The 24,322-nt window shown below is 38.2% G+C and overlaps 2 protein-coding genes across 3 annotated transcripts; one reads left to right on the top strand and one right to left on the bottom strand.

Annotated features, from left to right (window-relative positions):
- LOC135679214 (eukaryotic initiation factor 4A-9-like) lies at window positions 1-4,291 on the top strand. The gene is made up of 5 exons (XM_065192709.1): window positions 1-155; window positions 812-881; window positions 988-1,094; window positions 1,181-1,611; window positions 3,463-4,291. The coding sequence occupies exons 2-5, from the start codon at window positions 814-816 to the stop codon at window positions 4,096-4,098; spliced, it is 1,242 nt and encodes a 413-aa protein (XP_065048781.1). The 5' UTR covers window positions 1-155; window positions 812-813; the 3' UTR covers window positions 4,099-4,291.
- An 874-nt stretch (window positions 4,292-5,165) lies between these two features.
- Window positions 5,166-7,379, bottom strand: LOC135679213 (NAC domain-containing protein 92-like). Of its 2 annotated transcripts, none has more exons than XM_065192707.1 (4): window positions 7,221-7,379; window positions 6,857-7,074; window positions 6,079-6,350; window positions 5,166-5,814 (listed from the first exon to the last, which is right to left on the bottom strand). In XM_065192707.1, exons 2-4 carry the CDS (start codon window positions 7,029-7,031, stop codon window positions 5,311-5,313), a joined length of 951 nt encoding a protein of 316 aa, XP_065048779.1. In that variant the 5' UTR covers window positions 7,032-7,074; window positions 7,221-7,379; the 3' UTR covers window positions 5,166-5,310. The 2 variants fall into 2 exon arrangements, with proteins under 2 accessions (XP_065048779.1, XP_065048780.1); XM_065192708.1 differs by having other exon boundaries at window positions 7,148-7,300.
- Window positions 7,380-24,322: the final 16,943 nt, after the last annotated feature.

The following is a 24,322-nucleotide window of genomic DNA, read 5'->3' as shown; positions in this document are numbered from 1 at the left end:
CCCGCCGATTCGTCTCCTTTTTCGATATGGAGATTACCACTCGCGCATAAAGCGAGAGTAGCGAGTGGGCTGTCGCCGGTGAATCCGAGCTCAATCTCGGGTTCATCTACCGAGGCCCCGTTTCGTTCTCGTCGCTTTCTCCATCCTGCGAGCAGGTGAATTCGATCTTTCAACGTGTTTGTTGATGTCTGTCTTGTACTGTTCCATTTGAATCGTATTTCACTTCCCGACATCGCGTTGTCTTTCCTGATCTTTTTGGATTTAGTTGTTGATTTAGGTGAAATGTGTTATATATTGCTTTTATATTCTCAAGTGACAGGTGAAACTGCAACAATACTGTTTTCTTGATTTTTTTTGGGATTTGTTTTGTTCTTAGTTTTGGTTGTCATAACCCAAATTCTTTGTTTTGAAGTCAAAGTCTTGAATTTTTCCTTACAGCCTAATTTGTGAGATTAGTCTTTCCCTCCATGACCTTTGGGATTTATTCATAGTTTGTCACCCTTATCCATACGATTTTTTTGGGTTCTTTATTCTACTACTTTTTGTTATATGAACTTTGGTACTTCTTTGCCTTTCATCCATAATATTCCCGTATTTGTCCAAGCGACAAGTAACCCTAATGAAAAAGTCAATACATGGATCTGTCTTTTCATTATTGTGTTCCGTTTCATTCTTATTTCTTTTTGGTGTCTTATATGTTATTAGATACAGCCAACTTGGTAGTTTCTTTCATTAATTTATGAATAGTGTGATAGTCTAATCTCCACTTTGGTCACGAGTTTGTACTATATTTTTGTTCCCTTTTTTGCAGATATGGCTGGACTTGCACCGGAAGGATCACAATTTGATGCTCATCAATATGATGCTAAAATGAATGATCTGTACGCCACCTTTACCCTTCTCTCTTGCTATTTTTCTGTATTTTATAGTTTTTCCCATAAGTGATCATTGTACATTTTGTTGTTTGCTTTCATATGGCTAATACAGGCTTAATGCGGACGGACAAGATTTCTTTACCTCGTATGATGGGGTTCATGAAAGTTTCGATGAAATGGGGCTCCAGGAAAATCTTCTCAGAGGCATCTATGCATATGGTAAGTAACTATGACAACATTTTCTAGTTACTCAGTTATGTTATAATTATTGTTTGGGGTCAGACTTTGAACATTGTTCTTTATAGGTTTTGAGAAACCCTCTGCAATTCAGCAAAGAGGAATAGTTCCTTTCTGTAAGGGATTAGATGTGATTCAGCAAGCACAGTCAGGAACAGGAAAAACTGCAACTTTTTGTTCTGGAGTCCTGCAGCAGCTTGATTATGGTTTGGTTAAATGCCAGGCTTTGGTTCTTGGTCCTACTAGAGAACTAGCACAACAAATCGAGAAGGTTATGCGGGCACTCGGTGACTATCTAGGTGTTAAGGTTCATGCATGTGTTGGGGGAACTAGTGTCCGTGAGGATCAACGAATTCTTTCGAGTGGCGTCCATGTCGTGGTTGGTACTCCAGGTCGTGTGTTTGATATGTTGAGGAGGCAGTCCCTTCTACCTGACTACATCAAAATGTTTGTGTTGGATGAGGCGGATGAAATGCTCTCACGTGGTTTCAAGGACCAGGTATCCTCCGTGATCATTGCCCATGTTGATTTAACAACTTGATTATATTTGTTATGAAGCAAATCTTGATCTTTTTTATTATTGTATCATAAATTTTTCTGGTGATATTATATATATTATGATTGCAAGCATGAATGTGTTTTTCATAAACTTGAAATTGCATGTTTCATTTATGATTAGAGTTCTTACTCAGGATCACTACGTTTTATATTAATGCGCTTCAGGATCACATGGGTTGGACTGAGCACTGTCAGTGACTTCCTGCTACAAATCCAACTATTTATCTGTTGACCAACCTAAACATATCTTATACTAGTTTCTGCCCTATAATTTTGTGGTGTCTTGTTTGCAATAAATTATAACTTGACAACTCAAAATCAAAAGTTTCCATCTTGATATTTTGTGCTTCATTTTGGGAAGCATCAAATTTATCAGCTTAAACTTCTGATTAACTTAACAGAGAATCTAATTGTTTTTGGATCAGTTATATATTTTGGTATGCTTATATCAAATTTACTAACTCTTATTGCCTTGAAGCTGTTTGTGTTTGTTTTTTGCTTTTCTGCAAAGCTGACCCCTTTTGTCTGATATTCTGTAACTTTTAGATTATCATTTCTTTTCAGCTATTGTTTATTTAGTGGTATGAATCAATTACTCCATTTTGCCTTTGGGCATCATTGTACATCTTCCCCCAATCTTCCAATTATAAGATTGCAGCTCCTTCTCTGATGTAATTATAAGATTGTGTCATTGTACATCTTCCCCCAGTCTTCCAATTATCCATCTTCCCCCTTTTGTCTGATATTTTCTATTATTGCCTTGAAATTTTATTTTCCTACTAAGCCATCAACTTCTCGAATGATGTCCATTGTGTTATTGAATCTTGCTACATGTTCTCATCTTTAGAATCCTAGAAACAACAATCTTTTAACTAGAAATAAAATTAACAGCAAGAATTTTGGATTTGGCAGTATGATTCCAACATAAAATTATTTTCATCCTGTAGGCTAAAATTTGAGAATACAACTGTCTGGAACAATGATTCTTAAACTTCCAGCATTACTTGATACACATTATTTTGAACATATGTCTGACAAAAGAAAAAAAAGGCCGACAGAGTGTCTGTGAAATGGCTAAACCAGAATTTTTAATTTTTTGAGAATTCAGACTGATGTTGTTTACATGGCATAGATATCTTGCCTTAATCCTCTCGTATATACTTGATATTTGCAATATGATAAAATGGATTACGATTTTTTCATGTCAATGGTGAGGTTACAAGTAGAATTATCTAGTTACTGTTTGTTCCTGATTCATGCTACAATGAAATGAGTTCAAAACCTGTCTCTATTCTGATCCAGTTGTTTGTACTACCAGTAGGAAAAAGAAGACCCATAATGAGTTATAGTATACAAATCTTCTGTTACCACAATCAGTATTCATCATCTACTTTGACTTTTAATGTGAGAATTAATTTTTTTTCCTGTTGCATGCTACTATCTGTCTACTTAGCTCTTTGATGTGATACAAAGTTTGGGATTGCTTATATCACAATGACTTTTTTTACTCTGTCCATGCAAAATATACAATTTCCTTGGAGTTTTCAATTTGATTGTGCTTTGCTTCTTGTTTTTCATTGCTAAGAACTGTTGGGTAATGTTGTGAAGATGCTAAAAATCTAATAACTATGGCCCACATATTGCTTGTGCCTGTGGATCTCGAGTATGTGCCTTAAAATGCACTTTTCTAGCTTGTTCACCTGTAACTTTTTGTCTCCCTTTCATCCAATTAAGTCTCGTGAGTCTGAAGTAACTTTTGCCTATAAATTTGACAATTGTTGTATTATTTCAGATTTACGACATCTTCCAGCTACTTCCTCAGAAAATTCAAGTTGGCATCTTCTCTGCCACCATGCCACCTGAAGCCCTTGAGATAACCAGAAAATTCATGAACAAACCAGTTAGAATCCTTGTGAAGAGAGATGAACTTACCCTAGAGGGTATTATGCAGTTCTACGTCAACGTCGACAAGGAAGAGTGGAAGCTTGATACTCTTTGTGACATCTATGAAACAATGGGCATCACACAAAGTGTTATCTTTGTTAATACCCGACGCAAGGTAGATTGGCTCACTGACAAGATGAGAAGCAGGGATCACACGGTCTCATCAACTCATGGTGACATGGATCAGAACACTAGGGACATTATAATGCGTGAATTCCGTTCTGGATCCTCTCGTGTTCTCATCACCACCGATCTTCTTGCTCGTGGTATCGATGTCCAGCAAGTCTCACTCGTGGTAAACTATGATTTACCAACCCAACCAGAGAACTATCTCCATCGAATCGGACGAAGTGGACGGTTTGGAAGGAAGGGTACTGCAATAAACTTTGTCACTCGTGATGACGACAGAATGTTACTTGATATCCAGAGGTTCTACAATGTGGTGATAAATGAGCTGCCTTCCAATGTTGCTGATATTATCTAAAGAGCGCCTTCTCTCCTAACTTGATATCTAACTTTGCCTTTTTCTTTCCAAGTAATTGTCAAACCATCTATTTTTGGTGGTAAGTTTTGGACCATTTTCTTTCATAGTAAGTTTAAACAATTTATTTTCTTACTAAGTTCTGAAGCTGCTTCTCTTGTTTGGCATTTGGTTAATCCTTAATCTTCTTTGTGGATTTTCTGAACGTTTACAGATTATGTAGACCCCTAATCATGCTAAATTAGGGTCAAAGCTTTATTTTTCGTTAATGTAGTCAAATGTTCTAACATGATCCAACCTCTTGATATGCCCAAATGTTTCAGCTATTTAATTTTGGATTTCATTGTCCCTGATTGGATCTGCACTCCCGTATCCTCAAATATGTAAGCATATTCACTACTACTACTACAAAAATCAATAAATACTAAATGCTAAGTAAAATAGGTTAAAAAACAGTCATTTGATACATACAATTCTGTTCTTGGAACTATTTAACCACTCTCCCTGCTAGAAATTACAATTCTTTTGTTGGATTACCCAACAAAAGAAAAATATTACTCTCATTAGGAGGTAGATTAATACTGATCAATTCAGTATTGTCTTCACTACCTATACAGCTATCTATTCTGCCACATGGGTTTCCTATGCCACTATTCTGCATCACAGCATGTTGATGTTGAAGGCAAACTCTGTGATCTCTCCTGGATTTCTTCCTTTTTCATTTCTTTCCCTGTCTTTCTTCATGTACTCATTGTATCATATTACTAATATTTTATGTGGCGCCTACTCTCCTTTTCCTGCACCAGAATAATTAAAAGGAAGAAGAAAGGAAAGACTGAAACTGCAATATCAGCAGTACTAACTACAAGCATGTTACCCTAATGTACTGTTAGCTAGGGTTCACTTGACATCTAATTCAAGGAAGCTTGCCGCATGTTCCCATGAAATCAGCAGCACTACTCCCTCTCTAATTTGACCCACTCTTGTCCACTGTCTGCCTATGCGTTCCTGTGTATCTTCACACACAAGTAAAAATCCATTTGCTTACCGTAAGGAGTTGCACTAAGACAAGAAACTAAATCCATCGAGTTTCTCCAACTACCATTTGGAAAAGCGAAGAAGAAGAAGAAGAACATGAAAGCTTACAAGAAACTTAAAGGGTACATCTAATGCAATAAATCTAAAGTCCAGCAGCAGCAGCAGGATCCCTCTCCTTCAGTACGCAGGCCAGTAACCTTCGAGCTCCATGCAAGAGTCCACATTGTGGTATCTCGTGCCGGCGATCGTGGAGTTTACATCGGTGCTAAACCCTTCACCCATGGCTCCGATAACCCCGTTGGCCAGCACCGAGGAAGGCGGCTCAGCCACCCCCAGCGGCTGCGTTAAAGGGACTGTCATCGTGCGCAGAGCTGTTTGCAGTGGCGGCGGCGTAGGAGCTCCGAGGTTTAGGTTCAGACCGGCAAGAGTGAAGGCTCCTCCGGGAAGGTTGAACTGCGGCTGGATTGGCAGGTTGAATCCATGGGCGCCTCTGGAGAACCTCGAGAGCTCCATCAACTCGGCGTTGGAGAGATAGCTCCGAGCCGCGCCGAAGTGGAACGGATCGTTCTGGACCAGAGAAGGTATCATGGGGACGTGGTAGGGGTTGAGCCGCGGCTGGTTCGTGGCACACTTCTTCCCGCCGGAACTCTTCATGAAGACACGGCACACGACCCATTCATCCTGTCACACGAAGGACAACAGATGCGTGATCACGTTGCATGATGCAAATGCTGCATCTAACAAAGATCAAACTGTTGCAACTTCTGGCTTGGATATTATTATGAGACTTCCTTGTTCGCTTGATATGACAGCATAAACAAGCTTCATCTTGTTGCAGTAACAGTTATTTATAGGATCCGAAGTAAGAATCATCCAAAGAAATAAGACAACGCAACATTCGGCAAACCCTAATCGAAACATGCATATGATAGTTGATAGTGTTACCTTGTTGCCTCTTAAGGCAGATTTAGAATGAAGGCGGTACTCATGCATGACCCAGTTAGTCTTCTCCCCTCTCGGAGCCCTGCCTTTGTAGAAGACCAGTGTCTTCTTCATCCCCACCAGCTCCGACGTGTCGCTGTTGAAGATCTCCTTGTCCTTCCCGGTTGTCTTCCAGTAGCCGGCGTTGGTGGCTCGATTGGTTCGGACTCCGGTCGGGTATTTCCGGTCGCGCAAGCTGAAGAAATACCATTCCTTCTCTCCCATCTTGGCTTTCCCTGTTGACAGGCTTGGAGGGTTAATTGCTGTGTCTATACTCATCAACTGCATCTCAAGGCTATAACTAGAAGACGGAAGAAAGAAAAGAGAAACCTACTCATTCTTAGCTTGCTATCAACTTCTAAGAACATAAGATATCCTTGACCTGTTAGGGTAAATAAAGGTTGCACATCCCTCCCTTTCCAACATATGTACAGCAGATCGCAAGATGAAAGAGGAGACTATCCTCTTACAGGCAATTCATGCAGAAAGATGGGCAAATTTTTGGCTTGGACGTGTTGCACTTGATCTTGATACATAAAGAACCCAAAGTAGAACTTTAGCAAACCCAAGTATGTCAAATCGAAGGTCGAGTATGATGACACGATGAGTTACTAATCAGAAATACTGTAGCATATCTGCTTATTTGTGATTCTAATCACATGATCATTCCTCTTATAGGATCATCCTTTTACTTAGGTAAGAAAAGAGCGCATGTTAGAACTAACTGAGAATTGGATTTTACCTGGGAGATCCCATGGTTCGCACTTATTGAGATCGACATCTGCGATGGCTCTTGCACCGAAATCTGCCTCGGTGATCTTGTTGGTGAGATAGTGAGTGATTAGCTCTTCATCAGTGGGATGGAACCTAAAGCCGGGAGGCAACTGTTCTTCCTCCTTGACCGCTCCTCCTTCCATGTCTATCTCCCTCCAGCAGACGGCACTTCAGCCCTTAAACACACTGGAAAGCACAAAGATGTTATGCTTCTAATACTCAAGCTAGATGATCGATGATGGTTTCCTCCCATACATACATAGCGAAGGGAAGGAAGCCACGAAGAGGGAGGATGGAAACGAGCTATGCGCTTTACGACCAGCAATTACTACCTAAAGGTGGGAGATGAAGAAGATGCCGGTCAAGGAGAAACGCACGGCAGCTCCTGCAGAGGAAAAGCGCCAAAGAGTCGTCTTCTCCGCACTGTGATGAGAAGGCTAAGATTTAAGTCTTTTGGTGGGGGGTGGAATGTGTTGGTGAAGCTCTTACCAACTAAGGGTCTTCACTCACAAGCTGCTGAATGAATTAATTAGAGCCAACCGCATGCTCATCCAAACAAAAAGCTATGGGTGGTGACGAATTGTCCCCTCTTGCATGCTCTCTGCAATTTTACTTCTTTATCCATGCCTCGACCATCGATAATTAAGCACTCTACGCTCTATTTCTTGGAACTCTTCATTCTCTCGATCGATCTCTAAGTAAAACTTCACTCTTATACTTGCAAATCAAAGAAGTTGGGGTTAACAGTTGTTTCCATGCCTTGATATATAGACTCGAGCCCAAGTTAGCTCGACGAACACCATCGTAGCGCATGCATGGTGCTTGCTCGAAGATTACTTTCGTTTTTTCTTTCGAAGATCACTGGAAAGAAGGGATTCAAGTCGATTCCAGTCTTCCATCTTAGGTGGTTGATCAAAAGATTGCCTAATAAAATCTGCATGGACATCATCTAATGGAGCTACAAGATCTAAAACGGGAACAACAACCTCTTTGATGAAAGCTTGTAAGGAAACCGTTGATGAGACGCAGTTGTCAGTCATTAGGATACGCGGATGTGATCGATGGACAAAGTTGGGAAACGAGGCGTCCGTCCTCCGAGTAGGAGTAGGGCAAACCAAGACGAAAGACCAAGCCGACAAGATCACGTATCCCGGACACAGTCAGATTCTGACCAAAACCCCTTCCCCACGGAGGTGGTCAGCAACACGCCATGTGGTGGTGGGGCTCACGTGCTCCTTGGCCCCCAGCCCCTCGTGCAGCTCCACGCCAGCCCTGGCCCCACCCCCACGTCACGACACCCGTTTGACCGGGAAGCAGTCGGTCATGCGAGCCGGGTTAGGGTCTCCCCACGCACAAACCCTCTCCCAGTTTTCTAAGACACCATCACCACACCACTACTCTTTGAATGAAGAAGATGCAGCTGTATCCTGCTTTGGATCGCTCAAATTTAGGATCTCATGGTAGCCATCGGGTGTATTATATCATATCCAACGTTCTTTTTCGTGGTCAATAATTGTCCCTATTTTGTTCCTTTTGTTGTGTCTTTGTACGTGAATCGGAATTTGATATTGTGGTGGCGTTATAAGACATTGATAGTTATTTCTGAGGGACAACGAGACATGGATAGTTGAAGGCAATAATATTACAGATTTTGTTTGGGTTTGTGGAGTTAATTCCCATAAGAACTAAGTTAGGTAGAGCAAGTTCTTTTATTAGTATGCATTTAGCTGTACATTAGTCTGACATACTCTCTGAGGAGACACTGATAATTGAATGCTTTTGTGCTTTTGTCGACAGGCTACAAATATATTCTCTTTATGTACATGAATTGTTGCATAAAAGAAGATAGGTTTCTTTCCTTATGTTTTTTCTTTTATTTTGAGGTAAAAGTAAGGTTTATATTGCTTCAAAAAAAACTATAGTATGCTTGGTTTTTTGCATGTGTGTGGTTCATCCTAAATTTACAATGTTAATCTATTGGTAAAGGTGACTAGTTATTATGTCATATTGATGTTGCATTTGCAGGTGTTAATCTGTATGTGTGATGCCTAAGATATGTGGGAGCATCTCCCAATATTGCTGATTGCTATTGTCCATAGTTTACATCCTTGGCTTGTTTCATCAGAGTAACAACATCCTGGATTTTGTAATCTTGATCAATGTGACTGAACTAGGGTTTCTGAAATGAGTTACTTGATGTTGATAAGTACCATAGTAAGATATTTTGTCTTGAATCTGTGTGTGAGATGAGACAAAACAATCTTGCTCCTCAGATAGCTTTAAATATGTAAAGATTTTAGCAGCAATGTAGTGATTGATACACTTTGCCAATATGTCAGTGCTATCACAAATCCCTTTCTGCTGTTACTTATCAAGTACTTCATGACCTTTTTGAGCCATTCTACTGAGATATGTAGGTGGTCTCTCAATGTATATAGTTGTGTCTTTCTCATTTGCATACCTAAAAGGGTTTTATGATATGTTAAGCTTGATTGATGTGCTTGATGTGCATCTATCTCTCTAGATCAGTTTCACAGTCATGGGCAAAAACAAAATCATTTTCCGGAGTAGGTAGGTTGCATATTTCAGTGAAGAAGGGGTTTTTGCATGTGAATATTAGAGTAATCTTGAACATGCAATCATTGAAACCATCAATGATCATGAATTTTTCTCCTAGTTTCTTGATCTATATATCAGTGTGATGTCCAAATTCATGCATTTGTTGCATCAAGCAATCGACAACATTCTAATGTTTTTATGTTCCTTTTTAAGTTGGATAATTTGTTGGAGACATAATTCCATCCATAGAAAAACCCACTTGATGGAAGACTATCAACCTCATTTCTCATTTCTAAATTTGCCTCACATTTTCATATTAAGTTCAATCATGTTTTCCACATCTTATCTTTAAGCTGCTTAGGGATGAAATGAACACCATGATAACCAATTCTGAAAGTTGTTTTGACAACTCATCTCATATCAGAATCAAAAAGATTAAAAAGTTAGATCAGAAGAAAATTTTTATGGTGCTTTTGTCATAAATAAAAACAGATTATACACAATATGCCTTATAATTCAACATAAAATTCATGTATGCATTTATATGTATAAAGATTGACTCAACTTTAGGTTTCACACTAATTGTATGTGGAATATGTCAACAATATTAGATACTCTCATGTTCTCTTGCTTTTTCTTATGTGGTCTGATGTTCTAATGAATTCCAGTTGTTGGCTGATCATATTATATAGCACAAATAGTAATTGTTCTTTCATACTTGCTTGTCAAACACTTCAACTATAAAATCCACCAAGGTGTCATCTTCATTATCTTCTTTAATTCGACTAAGAGCTTGTTAAACCTAACATCCAAAAACTAGAAATTTTTTATACCGTTACCGAATCATACAAATCTTCTAAGAAGAACAAGTTAATTCTGTTTTTTTTTTTTCCTTAATTCAACTTCAGGAAGTTATTGGTGGTACAGTGCAAGAAACAAGTTATAACTGGTCCTATGTCCAAATCTGAAAACTAGATTGCAGCAAAGATTCATCACTAGAAGTTCAATCATACTTCATACATATCTTCATCCATTGAGTGCTACTTCAATGGTGAAGATGTTTTAAACACAATATATTGTTTGTCTGCATGAAATCAACATCAAGAGAAAGCATCAGACAGTTTTAAATTTGCATCACTTTATTACCGGTTGTAATTATGACAATCTACATGTTCATGTTGGACTAATTACTAAGAATCTTCTTGATTAAGCATTTGGTTACACTTTAGTTATTCAGAAAATGGATGTCATTATGATATGGTAAAACGAAAAGAGATACAGAAGCAAGTCTCATAATCATTTGTGCTTGTATAATTTAGACCTATGCAAAATCCTTAATCGTTTAGCATCATCAGTAGTCAGAACATAGATTTGTGAATCTTTCTGATAATAATTACTTTGATGCACATTAATGCCAAGCCCGAATAAGAAATTGACTTATGAGGAGAAAAATATGTATTCTATAATGTCTGCGAAGACTAGAGAGCAGTTCTCTTGGAAACCAAATGGAAGTTTCAGTCACTTTTGCCTCATTATCAGAAGAAAAGTCTTGACAGAAGAAATAGTAGAATGATTGATCAAGAACTATTTTTCATGAATCTTTGCCGACTGTCGTGTCGAATTGAGAAGTATTATAAGTTGACCCGAAAACTACTCCTCATCGACCCATTTCAAGGTGGATCATCTGTGATGTAATTGTTCAAAGTTGTTCAAGATCATGCATGCATCTAAAGACACCATTTCAAAGTGTCCATGCCCATCAATCTGCATGTTAGAAGGATGTGCACACTACCACTTGTTGGAGCCATGTCAACCTTTGATTTGTTCAGTGACCAAGTCATTTTGAGGCCATCTTCTAGAGAACCTACTCCTGAACTATCATCAAGACAAAATTAAATGGTCTATATTGATAATATCTTATCATTATTTTGTGTCAAAAAAGTGTAAACCACAGTTTACAACATGTCGGCGAATCTGATGCAGGCATGACAGGCTTCTGCAGGTAGCTGCTTAGAATTACTACTCTTACAGAAGCCTATACCTTTTTGCAATAGCTAGATTGCTGCTTGGGAAATGAGGAGGGCAGAACAAAGTGAGAATGAGATGGGAACTGTGTCCAAACCATATTAGAATGGTCATGAAGAGTAGGTAAGACTGTGACATATAGCTATCCCTATCTGTGGATTTACTTACGAGACACTTCAGCAATTTTTTATCGCTCATTCTAGATAACTTCCTGTGCAGTCACAATCTACTTAGACTGATAGATTGTCATTTATGTTCAGATCAATTGTCACTGCTTGGTGTGAAATAATTACAGTAGTTCATAATGTAAGGATAAGGTCATACTGTTTTTGTTGCTTTCGTTGCATTGCTACATTAAAGAACCAATATGAATCCTAAAGAAATAATTGGTTTTCAGTAGGAAAACAGCATTAAATTTGAGAGAACTTGAAGCATGATTTGAAGCATGATTCATTAATCTTGCGGCTACAATGTAGCGAGTCAACTGACTTCGTTTTGAAAACAATTTGAGAGAACTTCAATAGAAAGCATCCAAGAAATTTTCCAGTCACAAATATTTTTCCCATCTCTTCCAACTAACATACTAATAGAAGCATAAATTATATATATATATATATGATTTATGATATCTATACTTTATACATATGATAAATTACATGATCATATTTTTTACTTTTAAAGTTGAAGTTAATGTTTTTCAAAAATATTATTTTTAGTGCTCTACAAAATGTTAGGTGAGCATACGTAAGAGTAAATGCTTATTTTAAGTATATTTTACAATGAAAGAGACATAATCTTTTGGCATAACAAGCTTAAGTATGCTAGCGGATTTAAATATGAGGCTAAGTTATAGTAATAAGTATGTATATAATGATTATATGTGGCGATTGAATTGTAACGGACTTAAGTGAATCTCAAGGCTTGAATGGGTTTGAACGTGATTAAAATAAGAAAGTTTAAATTTTAAACCTTATGTACATGAAGGATAATAAGCTATTTAAGTATGGATGGAGTAATAAAAAATTACATAAAAATATAAATCAAAGATAAGTGTTATATAAAAAATATTGAGGTACTAAGTGAGATTGAAGGATGAGTCTAGATAAAAAATGTCACATTTATCAAACCAAATTAGTTTTAATTAAAGTTATTATAATTTTATAATTATATTAGTAAAAAAAAGAAAAAATTAACATAATGTCAAATGAGATTAAATCTTGGACCTCAATGTAACATATTAAGTACCTCTATCTTAATTTGGTATCATCCTCTTTACTAACGTGATAGCTCATGATCCTTTTTCTCTTTCTCTAGTCATTTTTTTTTATTTTACTCATGGGGGCTAGGAAACTTCAGCTCTAAAAAAGATTAAGGTACAAAAATCTAATTCTTCTAGTAATCTAAACTTTGAATTTATCTTTGATTTTTGATTTATATGAAGCTCTTATGATATTAGATTAGTGCATAAAGTTATTACTCTCCCAATGAAAGGTACTTATAATCTTTTATTTTCTAAAAAGGATTCTATTCAAGCTAAATTGACCTACTTAGATATATGATTAGGCTTTATCCTTTTGGTATGTTTTAAAATGTTACCTTAAGATTGTACAAGATTAGAGTTGAGTGAATATCATTTATATGTATTAAAATATAAGATTTATAAATTCAGATAGAATTAACCTAGTTGAGCATAATAGAATATGTGTTGGTAGTTGAATTAGAAGGGTAGTTTAGTCTTCAAATGATTCTATTTTAAGTTAAAATTTGGTGTATATTTAGTTTTATGTATCTCTAATTTTTATAAATTTTAAAGATAATTCAGGATCATTTGGTTAGCCAAAATAGTGAAATAAAATTTCTTCATAAAATTATATAGTAGTTTGATTGATACTAACTAGTTTATTTGATTATAGAGTGAATTATTAAAAAATTAACGATGAAATTTGGATAAATTTTGGGTTAAGTATAGTTTATTTTATGAGAGATTTTATCTATTTTTCTATGAATTATCATAATAAATTATTTTAAATTAATAATTAAATATGTAATATTCTTAATTAAGACATCTTATGAGTCTATACTCCTAATTTGATAGGTGTATTACTCCCTAGTATACTCAATTATTAAGGATATAGTTTTTTTATTGATATTTTTTATTTTTGAGATCAATCAAATAATTATAAATTTAATAATATAAAATAATTATCATATAAATTATTATATTCATAATATATTTTTAAAAACATACTTCGAATGATCTGATTCTTATGAGATAGACATGAGCTAAATGTGAATGCATATATTTTATAAGTATAAAAATATATGATTTGCAAGAAAAATGTATTGTATGCATACATATATAATGACAAACGAAGTGAAAGTGCATGTGTTTTCTATAACATGTGGTGTAGAAGTAAACGAATATAATATAATATCTAATGCTTGTATATACTATGATGTGTAGTGTGGGAATATACACATATATTATGATGTGTAGAGCATACGTATATATTATGATTGTTGAATCTCGGATTTTGATAATGAAGTCAATTGTCATTTGTTATCTAATCTATGTGTTGAGATAAGTGTGCAGGATTAACTACGATGAGAGTAAGACAAGCAGCAGGTGTTGCGCCGGAGTCAAGATCATGATCACGTTGGAAGTTCGAGAGTTCGACAGAAGTTCGGACGGTCGTCGGAGGTTCAGCGAGAACAGATCCGAGAAGTCCAGAAGCTTGCCAAGCGAAGCTCGTCGGAACTCGCCAAGTGGATCGTCGCAAAGTCCAGGAGTATGCCGGATGTCCGCAGAAGGATCACCGAGGGTTTATCGGATGATCGACGGAAGTTCGCCGGAAACTCGCCGGAAGAAGCGATTGACGCATCGGAGCATAGCTGCAGAAGTTGTCTTAGAGTTAATCGTAGTTAGCACAATGATTAAGCTTGAAAATGGGAGGTGATCCCATTAGCTTAATCTTGGGGCAATTGGGCCCCTGAAAAGATTCAAATTGGGCCGAATGGAGCGAACCATTCGGACCCTGATTGCACCAGGCGGTGCAACCGCCTAGGCCAGGAGGTGCAACCGCCTGGGCTGCGGGACTGGGCGGTGCAACCGCCCCAGCCAGGCGGTGCAACCGCCAGGGCTGCAAGACTGGGTGGTGCAACCGCCCCAGCCAAGAGGTGCTACCGCCCAGGGCTCTGTCTCCAAGCGAGACTGGGCGGTGCAACCTCCTCTGTCAAGAGGTAGCACCGCCAGAGCTCAAGTTTCGAGCTCTGCCAAGAGGTGCAACCACCGAGCTCGGTCTTCGAGCTCTGGCAGAGAGGTGCAACCTCTTTGGACAGGAGATGCATCGCCTGAGCTCGGTCTTCGAGCTCTGGCAGAGAGGTGCAACCACCTCTGGCAGAGAGGTGCATCAGCCTGAGCTCAGTTTCGAGCTCTGCCAGGCGGTGCAACCACCGAGCTCAGTCTTCGAGCTCTGGCAGAGAGGTGCAATCGCCTGAGCTCAGTCTTCGAGCTCTGCCAGGCGGTGCCACCTCTCCAGTCAAGAGGTGCAACCGCCTGATCCCGGAATTCCGGGATGTGATCGTTTTGAGCTCCAAATTTGAATTGGGTTGGGGCCTATAAATACCCCACCCATTCAACACTGAATTGACAACAGATCCACACCGAATTCTTGATCTTTTCAGTGATTCTAAGAGCTCAAATTTGTGTAAAGTCCTAAAGTTCTCCTCCTTCTGTTCTTCAAGTCTTGAGTTGTAAAGAGAGGAGAGAAAGGATCTGTAAAGGTTGTCTCCTGAGCCTGTCAAAAGGAGAGAAACTGTAAAAGGGCAGTTAGCCTTCGCCCATTGAAGGAAGGCAGCTAGTTGACGTCGGTGACCTCGTCGGAGGAGGAAGCCAAAAGTGGAGTAGGTCAAGACTGACCGAACCACTCTAAATCTCTGGTTTGCTTTTACCTTGAGCACTTTATCATTACTGCAAACCTGCTACATTGCTACTGCCCTCTGCGCCTTTACGAACGAGTTTCTAAGCTCTGATCTTTCAGAATCTGCATTCAAACGTAAATCATGTTTTCGTACGATCTTCACACTGCAGTTTACGCTTAAATTCGGATTCCATTTATAACTGCAAATTGCTTTCTACGTAAAACGCTTTTCAAGGTTCAAAACTGCTTTTAGACGCAAAACTACATTTAGACGTAAAATTACGTTTAGACGTAAAACTGCGTTTAGACGTAAAACTGCGTTTAGACGCAAAACTGCGTTTAGACGCAAAACTGCGTTTAGACGCAAAACTGCGTTTAGACGCAAAACTGCGTTTAGACGTAAAACTACGTTTAGACGTAAAACTGCGTTTTGACGTAAAATTGCGTTTGGACGTAAAACTGAGTTTAGACGCAAACTGCGCTTAGACGCAAACTGTGCTTAGACGCAAACTGTGTTTAGACGCAAACTGCGCTTAGACGCAAAACTGCGCTTAGACGCAAACTGCACTGAGATTCTGCTTTTATATCGAAATCATTTTTTATCGGACGAACGCAGCTTTAGCTTTTAAATTGCTGTAAGATTTCCGCTGCACTAATTCACCCCCCCCCTCTTAGTGCTCTCGATCCTAACAATTGGTATCAGAGCAAGGTTTACTCTCTAAAGGATTAAAACCCAAGAGAGATGGCTTACGTCGGAAACCAAGAGGGGCATTCTATTACACGTCCACCCATGTTCAGTGGAACGGACTACACCTACTGGAAGACCCGAATGAGGATCTTTCTTATTTCTATGGATTTTGAACTGTGGAACCTTGTTGAAAACGGATTTTCAAAGTCTTCTCTTCCAATGATCGATTGGAATGAGTTGGAAAAGAAGGCTTTCGCTCTTAATGCAAAGGCTATGAATGCCTTATTTTGTGCACTTGATAAAAACGAGTTTAATCGTGTTTCAACTTGCGAAACTGCATTTGATATTTGGCACACACTTGAAGTGACCCACGAGGGCACAAGTAGAGTGAAAGAGTCAAAAATCAATCTGTTGCTGCATTCTTTTGAACTTTTCCGAATGAAACCGAGTGAAACCATTGGCGACATGTTTACCCGTTTCACGGATGTCGTCAACGGTCTAAAAGGACTCGGAAAAAGTTTTTCGGATTTTGAACTCGTAAATAAAATACTAAGATCCCTTCCTAAAAGTTGGGATCCTAAAGTCACTGCCATTCAAGAGGCAAAAGATCTGCGCAACTTCCCTCTTGAAGAACTAATCGGGTCATTAATGACCTACGAAATGACTTGCAAAGCTCATGAAGAGCAAGAAGACATCCTTCCAAAGAACAGGAAGGATATGGCACTTAAAACTTCTGAATGCCACTTGAGAGAAAACTCAAGTGATGAGGACTGTGATGATGACTTGGCACTTTTGACAAGAAAGTTTAAGAAATTCTTCAAAAGAAACAAGTTTAAAAACGATGTGAAAAATAAACTTGAACCCAAGAAGGACCAAGTGATCTGCTACGAATGTAAAAAGCTGGGACACTACAAGAATGATTGTCCCCAAGTCAAAAGAAGAACATCAAAGAAGAAGGCTCTTCAAGCAACATGGGATGACTCGAGCGCATCTGAAAAAGAGGAGTCCAACACCGAGCAAGTTGCTCATTACGCCTTAATGGCCATCGGAGAGGAGGTAACGGATTTATTAGATGCTGATTTATCTTTCGATGAATTATTAAATGCCTTCCATGATTTATTTGATGAATGCAAAGTTATAAATAGAAAATACAAATTGCTAAAAAAGGTACATGATAGTCTTACTTGTGATTTTAATAAGTTAAAAATTGAATATCATGATAGTTTAAATTCATGTATAAAATGTCATGATCTAGAAATCTGTCAAAAAGAAAACTTGCTACTTAAGGACACCTTGAAGAAATTCGAGGTTGGTAGCAAGTCATTAAACATAATCCTTACAAACAAGGGTCATGCTCCCAAAAGAAGTGGGATTGGATTTGTGAGGAGTCCTCACCAAAATCCAACTACCTTTGTAAAAGGCCCTATCTTACATGTTAGAAGCAAATGCAACTTTTGTTGCAAGTTTGGTCACAAGACACATTATTGTCCATTCAGGAAATTGAGTCCAAACAAATTGATATGGGTTCCTAAAGGAACCATGACAAATTCTATGCAACATGATAAAAAATGTAGATCTATTTGTGAGGAACCCAAAAGCAAATGGGTACCTAAACATCATCCTTTCTTGTAGAAAACTAAACCATCGCAAGCTAGGAGCAAGAGATGGTACCTTGACAGTGGATGCTCAAGGCATATGACCGGAGATTCATCCCAATTCTCTAAGCTCTCTAGCATAAACGAAGGATATGTCACCTTCGGAGACAACAACAAGTGGTAATTATGAAATCACAAAAGCAAATTGGATACAACCTAATGTGACTTTTCAAATCACAAACACACACGTAATCATGTAAGCAACGTTAATTGCTATGGATCAAAACTCTCCTCAAAACAGAACCTACCTGATCAAATTACAATTTTCACTACCTACAAGCGGTGGCACCTCTCCAGCCGGCGGTGGCACCTCTCCAGCCAGCGGTGGCACCTCCAGCCATCACGTGTTGCCAGCGGTTGCACCGCTCCAGCCAGAGGTGCAACCGCCCGCAACTCTGCCCTTTTAAACCCTCACTAGGGCCGGCTGTGATACCGACCCCAACTCACTTCCCCTTCATTCTCCACTCCTCCAAGCCTCCTCCATCCTCATTTCACTCCATTTAGCCTCCCAAATACCTCCCATTTCGGAGCAAAACATCAAGAATCTCTCCCTATTTTTGAAGATTTCACTAAGGTATTCTCTAAGAACCTCTAAAATTCTGTTTTGTTCACTCTTGTTTATCTTTATCTCTTTAAACAACAGTAGCTATGGGTTCTAGAAGATCCTCAAGGGATAAGGGAAAGAGGAGAGTAGTAGAAGAGTTTGATCTCACTCTTTTTGATTCCAAAAACCATGCTGAAAAATTTCTCTCCTTCGAACTAAGAAGCATCAATAAGGGAAAATGCGTAGATCTGAATGAACTAAGAGATGTAGAGACTATCCAATGGTTTGCAAACCTAAATCTACTTTCAATTTTGCAGATCAACGAACCCATCTATTCTAGACTAGTTAGATTGTTTTACAACAACATGCAAATAGATGATGAAGAAAGGATGTCAGCCTATCTCTTAGGACAACACATCTCAATCACTGATAGATTCATTTGTGACATGATAGGTATTCCCATGAAAAGCATAGGACTTTACTTTAAAGGATTATGGGATGAAAAAACCATTGAAGCATCCTACGTTGAAGCCTTAGGAACAATTCTTGCCGATCCTAACATAGAATCTGTTCCTAAAAGTTGTGAACATCTACTGCCTTTTAACACTAAGATACTTCATCATATCATGACTAGTATAATTCTTCCTAAACAATACCATCATGATGAAGTGAGTCAATTAGAATTAGGAATTATGTACCTAATCATGAAAGGACGTGACATTTGTCTTGGCTATCTGATCCAACAAAACATGTTAGAATTATCTACGAAAGATATGATGCTCCCATATGGTGGAATAATTACTAGAATAATGAAAGCTTACGACATTCAAATACCACTAGAAGAAGTAATGAAAGTAGATAGATTCAGCATAATAAACAAAAATCTACTTCACCGACTAAGATGTCACTATAGAAACGGTAACTGGGTTAGAATGCCTAGAAGAACTGATCCCCCTCAGCCTGAACCTGAACCTGAACCAGAGCCGGAAACCCCAGTCTTTAGGAGTACCCAATCTCCTCCGATCTGTCCCTTTGAGGAAACACATCCGGTTGAGCAAACTCACACATCATCCATCGAAGATATCGGGATTCGGATGGATCGATTTGAACAAAGACAAGAACGGCTTGAACTTCGACAAGATCAAATCCTAACCGAGCTGCAGCAAATCCATCGACAATTTGACTCTTTACTTAGGCACTTTAATCTTCCACCCCATGAATGAGCTTGTATGAACATCTGCTGTTTTTGATATGACATGTTGTAAACTCCTTATATTATTCATGAAGGACTTTGTTTTTATGGTTACCTGATATGCTGTACATATGTTACCCTGATATGGTTATCCTTGTTTGTGTAAGCATATTTGCAAACATCTCTTGTTGTTTATCTCGGATTTTGCACTGAAACTAAAAAGGTTTAAAAGCCTATGCCTTGAAAAATATGAAGCAACTTACCAATGTAGTTGATAAGTCAGCAGTATGACATTGATATGGTTGCTATTACTAATATGATTGCTATCATGCCCTTGTATCCTGGTCATCTAAGAAACAAAACTCGGTTGCTCTATCAACAACCGAAGCTGAATACATTGCAGCAAGTGCATGCTGTGCACAAGTTGTATGGATGAAAAACACTTTAGAAGATTACAAAGTGAATCTTAAAGATATTCCCATTAAATGTGATAACACGAGTGCAATATGCTTAACTAAAAATCCTATACAACACTCAAGAACAAAACACATTGATATTAGATATCACTTTATACGAGATCATGTCACTAATCATGATGTAACCATAGAGTTTATTGATACCAAACATCAACTAGCTGATATCTTTACAAAACCCCTATGTGAAGAACAATTTGATTACATAAGAAGAGAATTAGGAATGTTGATGTGTCCGAATACTTAAACTAGTTAAAATTATTTTTCGGATGTTATTACTATTACATGCCTTGACAACGCTTGATCAAATAACATGTTGCAAATCATGTGACAAATATTTTTAACCAAATGCATGTAAGAAGTTCATTTTTCGGTTTGTATGCTAAAAATGGGATGTTCCTGTACACTCTTATGAAAACTTTTTGAAAAATGACTTTCCTTCTTCAAGCAACAAACAATAAAGAGATATTCAAAGAATTATATGTGTCATGACTTCCTTTATATGCTTGATAATGCTATCATGCTTTTTGTTGATGACAAAGGGGGAGAAACATATGAATTGATAAACACTATGTCATAGCTGAACTGCCATAATCATGTCTATGTCATAGTTGCAAATACTTGAGTGATGCTATAAACAATGTTATAGTTATGCCATCCTTGCATCACCAAGAGATATGTGAACATGCACTATAGTTTGCATCATGTCTTGATTTGATATTCTATATTGTGAAGAAAATGCAAACTTGCTAGAAAATCTCAAATGTGTGCATCATGTAAAAAGTCCTTCGTAGCTTTATATGATTACATGATGAATAGTTACAAACACTATCATACAAACTTGATGATGTATGTCATGCCTTGACATCATTCTTGAAGAGATACATCATGATGGGCATCATGATGGGAGCAATTGATAAGTTTAACTGATCTAACTTATCAATACGTCACTTGAATTCTTAGGTCTTGAATTCAAGGTTGACTTATCTCAACTATGGCATATAGATAGGGGGAGTTAAGGACAACTCCTTTATCAATTGATTGTCATCATCAAAAAGGGGGAGATTGTTGAATCTCGGATTTTGATGATGAAGTCAATTGTCATTTGTTATCTAATCTATGTGTTGAGATAAGTGTGCAGGATTAACTACGATGAGAGTAAGACAAGCAGCAGGTGTTGCGCCGGAGTCAAGATCATGATCACGTTGGGAGTTCGAGAGTTCGACGGAAGTTCAGACGGTCGTCGGAGGTTCAGCGAGAACAGATCCGAGAAGTCCAGAAGCTTGCCAAGCGAAGCTCGTCGGAACTCGCCAAGTGGATCATCGCAAAGTCCAGGAGTATGCCGGATGTCCGCAGAAGGATCACCGAGGGTTTATCGGATGATCGACGGAAGTTCGCCGGAAACTCGCCGGAAGAAGCGATTGACGCATCGGAGCATAGCTGCAGAAGTTGTCTTAGAGTTAATCGTAGTTAGCACGATGATTAAGCTTGAAAATGGGAGGTGATCCCATTAGCTTAATCTTGGGGCAATTGGGACCCTGAAAAGATTCAAATTAGGCCGAATGGAGCGAACCATTCGGACCCTGATTGCACCAGGCGGTGCAACCGCCTAGGCCAGGAGGTGCAACCGCCTGGGCTGCGGGACTGGGCGGTGCAACCGCCAGGGCTGCAAGACTGGGCGGTGCAACCGCCCCAGCCAAGAGGTGCTACCGCCCAGGGCTCTGTCTCCAAGCGAGACTGGGCGGTGCAACCTCCTCTGTCAAGAGGTAGCACCGCCAGAGCTCAAGTTTCGAGCTCTGCCAAGAGGTGCAACCACCGAGCTCGGTCTTCGAGCTCTGGCAGAGAGGTGCAACCTCTTTGGACAGGAGATGCATCGCCTGAGCTCGGTCTTCGAGCTCTGGCAGAGAGGTGCAACCACCTCTGGCAGAGAGGTGCATCAGCCTGAGCTCAGTTTCGAGCTCTGCCAGGCGATGCAACCACCGAGCTCAGTCTTCGAGCTCTGGCAGAGAGGTGCAATCGCCTGAGCTCAGTCTTCGAGCTCTGCCAGGCGGTGCCACCTCTCCAGTCAAGAGGTGCAACCGCCTGATCCCGGAATTCCGGGATGTGATCGTTTTGAGCTCCAAATTTGAATTGGGTTGGGGCCTATAAATACCCCACCCATTCAACACTGAATTGACAACAGATCCACACCGAATTCTTGATCTTTTCAGTGATTCTAAGAGCTCAAATTTGTGTAAAGTCTTAAAGTTCTCCTCCTTCTGTTCTTCAAGTCTTGAGTTGTAAAGAGAGGAGAGAAAGGATCTGTAAAGGTTGTCTCCTGAGCCTGTCAAAAGGAGAGAAACTGTAAAAGGGCAGTTAGCCTTCGCCCATTGAAGGAAGGCAGCTAGTTGACGTCGGTGACCTCGTCGGAGGAGGAAGCCAAAAGTGGAGTAGGTCAAGACTGACCGAACCACTCTAAATCTCTGGTTTGCTTTTACCTTGAGCACTTTATCATTACTGCAAACCTGCTACATTGCTACTGCCCTCTGCGCCTTTACGAATGAGTTTCTAAGCTCTAATCTTTCAGAATCTGCATTCAAACGTAAATCGTGTTTTCGTACGATCTTCACACTGCAGTTTACGCTTACATTCGGATTCCATTTATAACTGCAAATTGCTTTCTACGTAAAACGCTTTTCAAGGTTCAAAACTGCTTTTAGACGCAAAACTACATTTAGACGTAAAATTACGTTTAGACGTAAAACTGCGTTTAGACGCAAAACTGCGTTTAGACGTAAAACTGCGTTTAGACGTAAAACTACGTTTAGACGTAAAACTGCGTTTTGACGTAAAACTACGTTTGGACGTAAAACTGAGTTTAGACGCAAACTGCGCTTAGACGCAAACTGCGCTTAGACGCAAACTGTGTTTAGACGCAAACTGCGCTTAGACGCAAAACTGCGCTTAGACGCAAACTGCACTGAGATTCTGCTTTTATATCGAAATCATTTTTTATCGGACGAACGCAGCTTTAGCTTTTAAATTGCTGTAAGATTTCCGCTGCACTAATTCACCCCCCCCCCTCTTAGTGCTCTCGATCCTAACAACGATAACATGTAATGTATAAGTTTATGCATACATTATAACATACATTGTAGAAGTATATATATATGATTATATATGATGTGAGAGTGCACGTATATATTATGATGATGTGCTGTATAAGAATATATGTACATGTTCTGTTATATGGAATAGAAGTCTATGAATTTATTATGTTTACATATAAGCATTCTGAATTATTTTAATATAAAATTTTATCTTTTTATTATATATATACTATGTTATAGGATTATGATTACTCACTATAGATCATATTTTATAAGTATGTACAAGTATAAAAAATAATATGCAAAAACAATCTTATCATTATGTTTAGTAAATTAGCATATTTTAATTTTTACACTTATATCTATAGTAATAATAAAAATTTAAATATAATATCCTATCTTAATCATACATACAGAGTATTAATGAAGTTAAAAATAAAATGTTATCCAGTAACTTTTTTTGCCAAGATAAACTTATATGAATATAGTAGCCATTGGAAAGGAGACTAAGAAAATAAGAAAAATCAGTGACTAGTTGAGCATTTTTGAATCAACCAAAACAAAAACTGAGCAGATCTTTCTTTGATCTGTAGGCTAAACTGGTGTCAAATTAAATTCCTCAATATGAATTGTACCCTCAGAATTTGATTTTACTAGATTTAAATTCCAAAGTAAAGTCAGTTCAGCTATTCTTGTATGATTTAATTCTTACAAAGTAGACACAGATATTAGACATTTAGATGGGATGATTTCTTCATTAATATTTTATTTTCAATTCTGCAAATAGTACACATGATTGTCTTTTGGGGATGAGAGAAAAAACTGATTGTATTCATTATAATAATAAAAAAATGTAATAAAGATTTTAATTGAATATTCAACAATCCCAAAGGTTTATGTGATTAGAAAAATGATTTGCTCTAATGTGTAGTCTTAGACCCAATAAACAAAATCATGAGTATTGCATAAATATACTTAAATCAAATACAGGATGAAATAAAAAGATATTGTTGTGGAATTCATGATTTTTTGACACCATCATAAATAATTTAAATAAATCGATCAATAATCCCAAAATTTTAAACTATGGAGAAAAAAACTCATAAATATTTTAAATCAAGTGATTGATAATCTCAAAAGTTTAAGAATATTTATAGACTTCAACTGTATGTTCGATCATTTTACGATATATTATTAAAGGAATTAAAAGATAAATGTATGGCATTTACTGCTGCAGTATGTTTGGGATCTATCAAATGTGATTTCTGCTTTGAGATCCGCATCCGCAT

This window comes from Musa acuminata, chromosome BXJ1-7 (assembly GCF_036884655.1).
Source record: "Musa acuminata AAA Group cultivar baxijiao chromosome BXJ1-7, Cavendish_Baxijiao_AAA, whole genome shotgun sequence".
Lineage (NCBI taxonomy): Eukaryota > Viridiplantae > Streptophyta > Magnoliopsida > Zingiberales > Musaceae > Musa > Musa acuminata.
This window is presented reverse-complemented; position numbering and strand designations above follow the sequence as displayed.

Excerpts from the sequence above, each read along its gene's own strand:
- LOC135679214 (XM_065192709.1), top strand. The coding sequence starts at position 814 with ATGGCTGGACTTGCACCGGAAGGATCACAATTTGATGCTCATCAATAT. Across the intron at positions 882-987 it reads GATGCTAAAATGAATGATCT|GCTTAATGCGGACGGACAAG; the intron begins GTACGCCACCTT and ends TGGCTAATACAG. Across the intron at positions 1,095-1,180 it reads CAGAGGCATCTATGCATATG|GTTTTGAGAAACCCTCTGCA; the intron begins GTAAGTAACTAT and ends TGTTCTTTATAG.
- LOC135679213 (XM_065192707.1), bottom strand. The coding sequence starts at position 7,031 with ATGGAAGGAGGAGCGGTCAAGGAGGAAGAACAGTTGCCTCCCGGCTTT. Across the intron at positions 6,351-6,856 it reads CGAACCATGGGATCTCCCAG|GGAAAGCCAAGATGGGAGAG; the intron begins GTAAAATCCAAT and ends GCCTGTCAACAG. Across the intron at positions 5,815-6,078 it reads CTGCCTTAAGAGGCAACAAG|GATGAATGGGTCGTGTGCCG; the intron begins GTAACACTATCA and ends TTCGTGTGACAG.